Genomic DNA, 2586 nt, shown 5'->3' with positions numbered 1-2586 from the left:
CATCCAGCAGCTGTGCACAGCTTGTCACCCCCTGTGCTGCCCTGGGACCTGGCACCACGCACAACCCCCCAGAGTCCCGTGGGTACCTTGGTTTTGGCTTGAATGGGAGCCCCGTGGTCCAGCAGGATCTCTGCGATCCGCACGTGTCCATTGCGAGCTGCACAGTGCAGAGGGGTGAGCTCGTCCTGGGACAGAGAAGGGTTCAAGGGCTCAGTGCGGGCCAGCAAGGGCTGGGCTCCCTTCAGGCAGGAAAGTAACAAGGACTTTGGACTCATTCGCAAAATAAAGCAAAACTGAGCCTGCCCTCAGCCCCCAGGGCACTGCAGCCACACAGCCTCCTTCCCACCTCTACATTCACCAGCAAAAAACCTGGTTCACCCCCTCAGTGCACCGCGGACCTTCCCCTGCACACCCAGCAAGATGCTCACAGGGTGTGCACCGGGCAGCGCTCTCTGGATGCAAGGAGCTCGAGGAGGGTGATGGCCCGTGCCCTTGCTGGTGATTCAGAAGCAGTCTCACCTTGGTCCTTGTCTCGATCTGGGCGCCGCGGTCCAGCAGCAGCCGCACCATGATGATGTTGCCCCGGCGGGAGGCTATGTGCAGGGGAGTGATCCCGTTCTGACAGAAGGAATGGCAGTCTGTTAGAGGGAGCAGCCTTTTTCCCTTGTGGGGCTGCGAGGAGGCACAGGGCGAACAAAGGAGGGAGGGCAGGGGACAGCTGAATCCCTGCCCAGGGACCGCGCAGGGGAACAGCTTGTTTCACAGGGCCGGGAGGGAGGGGGGGCGCCTCCTCCTGCCCGCAGCTAAAGGCTTCGGACAGAAGCTGCACAGAGTTCACGGGAAAGCAACAGCTCTTGGATCTGGCTGCACTCATGGGACTGGAAGAGGCACACCAGCTGCCGGGGCACAGCACCAGCTTTCCCTCAGCCTGGACACAAGGTCCCAAGAGCTTCCAGGGATGTGTGGCTGCATCCAACAGAGATGAGCCATAGCAGAAAAGGTCCATGCTGGTTATTAATGGCAACTCCTTGGGTATGCATCAGTGTGCTACCTTCTGCGTGGTCCCACCTCGCCAGTGTAACCCAGCAGCTGCTGCTGCACCTGCACGGAGAGGAGGCACAGAATCCTCCCCTGGTGCCGGAGCAGTACCAGCTCCAGCAGCTTTCCATGTCGCGCTCACCTGGGGTGTGAAGTTGACACTGGCTCCACGGTTCAGCCGTTACGCTGAGATTCTCGTAGTGGGCTGCAATGTGCAAGGGGGTAAATCCAGTCTAGGGGAAAGAAGGAGGGATCAGCCCAGCCAGACACATGCTCCCTGCTGAAAGGATGGATAAATACAGCATACCAAGCTGCTGTTCTCCCCGAGGATGTGGGAAAGCTCCCAGAGACAGGATGAGAAAGCCACACACCTTGGAGAGGACATCAGCATTGGGGTCATTCTGCAGCAGCACGGCAGCTGTGCGGGTGTCATCGTTGCGGGCTGCAATGTGCAGGGCAGGCAGGCGGACCTTACCCTTCGTCCCGTAGTTGATAAGGTGAGCAACCACGTTCTCATGTCCTTGCTGCAGAGCCACGGCTAGCGGCGTGAAGCCATCCTGCCAAGGAGAGGCAGGGGAGGGGCCAAGAGCGGAGGAGCCACGGCAGCAGCTGGCACAGCCAAGGGAGCCCCAGCAAGCTGGGCCCTAGGGTCCTCCCCAAGGATCTCACCTCTGTGGCTACATTCTGGTTGGCTCCATTTTCCAGCAAGAACTTGACAACTTCTAGGTGGTTTTCCTGTGCTGCCATGTAGAGGGGTGTGAAGCCTTTCTGCAAACACATCAACACAACTCTTCCTTGAGTTTTTCAAGCCCCTTGCAGACCTACACCCCATCAATGCCCAGACCCTGAGCTCACTACACTGGGGCAAATAGTGTGGGTGTGAAAAAAGAAAAAAACTGGCAATGGAGGAGCAATCCTAGAAACTGCAAAGGGCTGCTGAAGAACCGTGCCGCTCCCACCATGAAGACACCACCACGGTGCGTGCTGGGTGCGAGCCCACCCCAGCCAGGTCACTCTACCTGTGACTGAGCGTTGACGTTGGCCCCATAGTTGACCAGTTCCCGGACCACGTCCTGTTGTCCAGCCAGGGCAGCAATGTGCAGAGCTGTGTTTCCCTTCTGAAAGACACCACAGGGCAGCGCTCAGGGGCTGGAGCAGCCCAGGATGCTGGGGACAGATGGGCCTGACGTGTGCTAACCCCCCTGCAAACAGAGTGGCCGGCCAGGGGAGCTGCGGGGCCAGGCAGCCCTTGCTCCATGCCCCATCCCCGCTACAGGCCAGGCAGCTACCCTTCACATTTACTGGCCAGGGGAGAAAGTGATTTCATCCTTCCTGTGGAGCTACTGGCAGCAAAAGCTGCATGCGTTGTCAGGCTCTGTGTGCCTCCAGCACCGAGAGATGAGGAGGGGAGGGAGGATGGGGAGCTGCGCTGGCAGTCCTCAGGCAAAGCTGCAGCGTGCGCCCTGGCAGCCAAGGCATCCCAGCAGAGCTCAGGGATGATAAACAGGCTGGGAAACGCAGACACAGGGTCTTCCCGCCTGTGGCTTT

At 59.4% G+C, this 2586-nt stretch overlaps 1 protein-coding gene across 1 annotated transcript in view; it reads right to left on the bottom strand.

Annotated features, from left to right (window-relative positions):
• Positions 1-2586, bottom strand: part of LOC104471421 (ankyrin-1-like) — a gene marked incomplete at its 3' end in the record, with an annotated part of 37279 nt that overhangs the window by 5626 nt on the left and 29067 nt on the right. The window contains 7 exon segments of the mRNA XM_010086760.1: positions 63-185; positions 520-618; positions 1181-1217; positions 1219-1271; positions 1410-1595; positions 1708-1806; positions 2058-2156. Of these exon segments, the coding sequence (XP_010085062.1) occupies positions 63-185; positions 520-618; positions 1181-1217; positions 1219-1271; positions 1410-1595; positions 1708-1806; positions 2058-2156 (696 nt within the window).

The sequence above is a fragment of the Pterocles gutturalis genome, unplaced genomic scaffold (assembly GCF_000699245.1).
Source record: "Pterocles gutturalis isolate BGI_N339 unplaced genomic scaffold, ASM69924v1 scaffold21146, whole genome shotgun sequence".
In the NCBI taxonomy this organism is placed as follows: domain Eukaryota; kingdom Metazoa; phylum Chordata; class Aves; order Pterocliformes; family Pteroclidae; genus Pterocles; species Pterocles gutturalis.
This window is presented reverse-complemented; position numbering and strand designations above follow the sequence as displayed.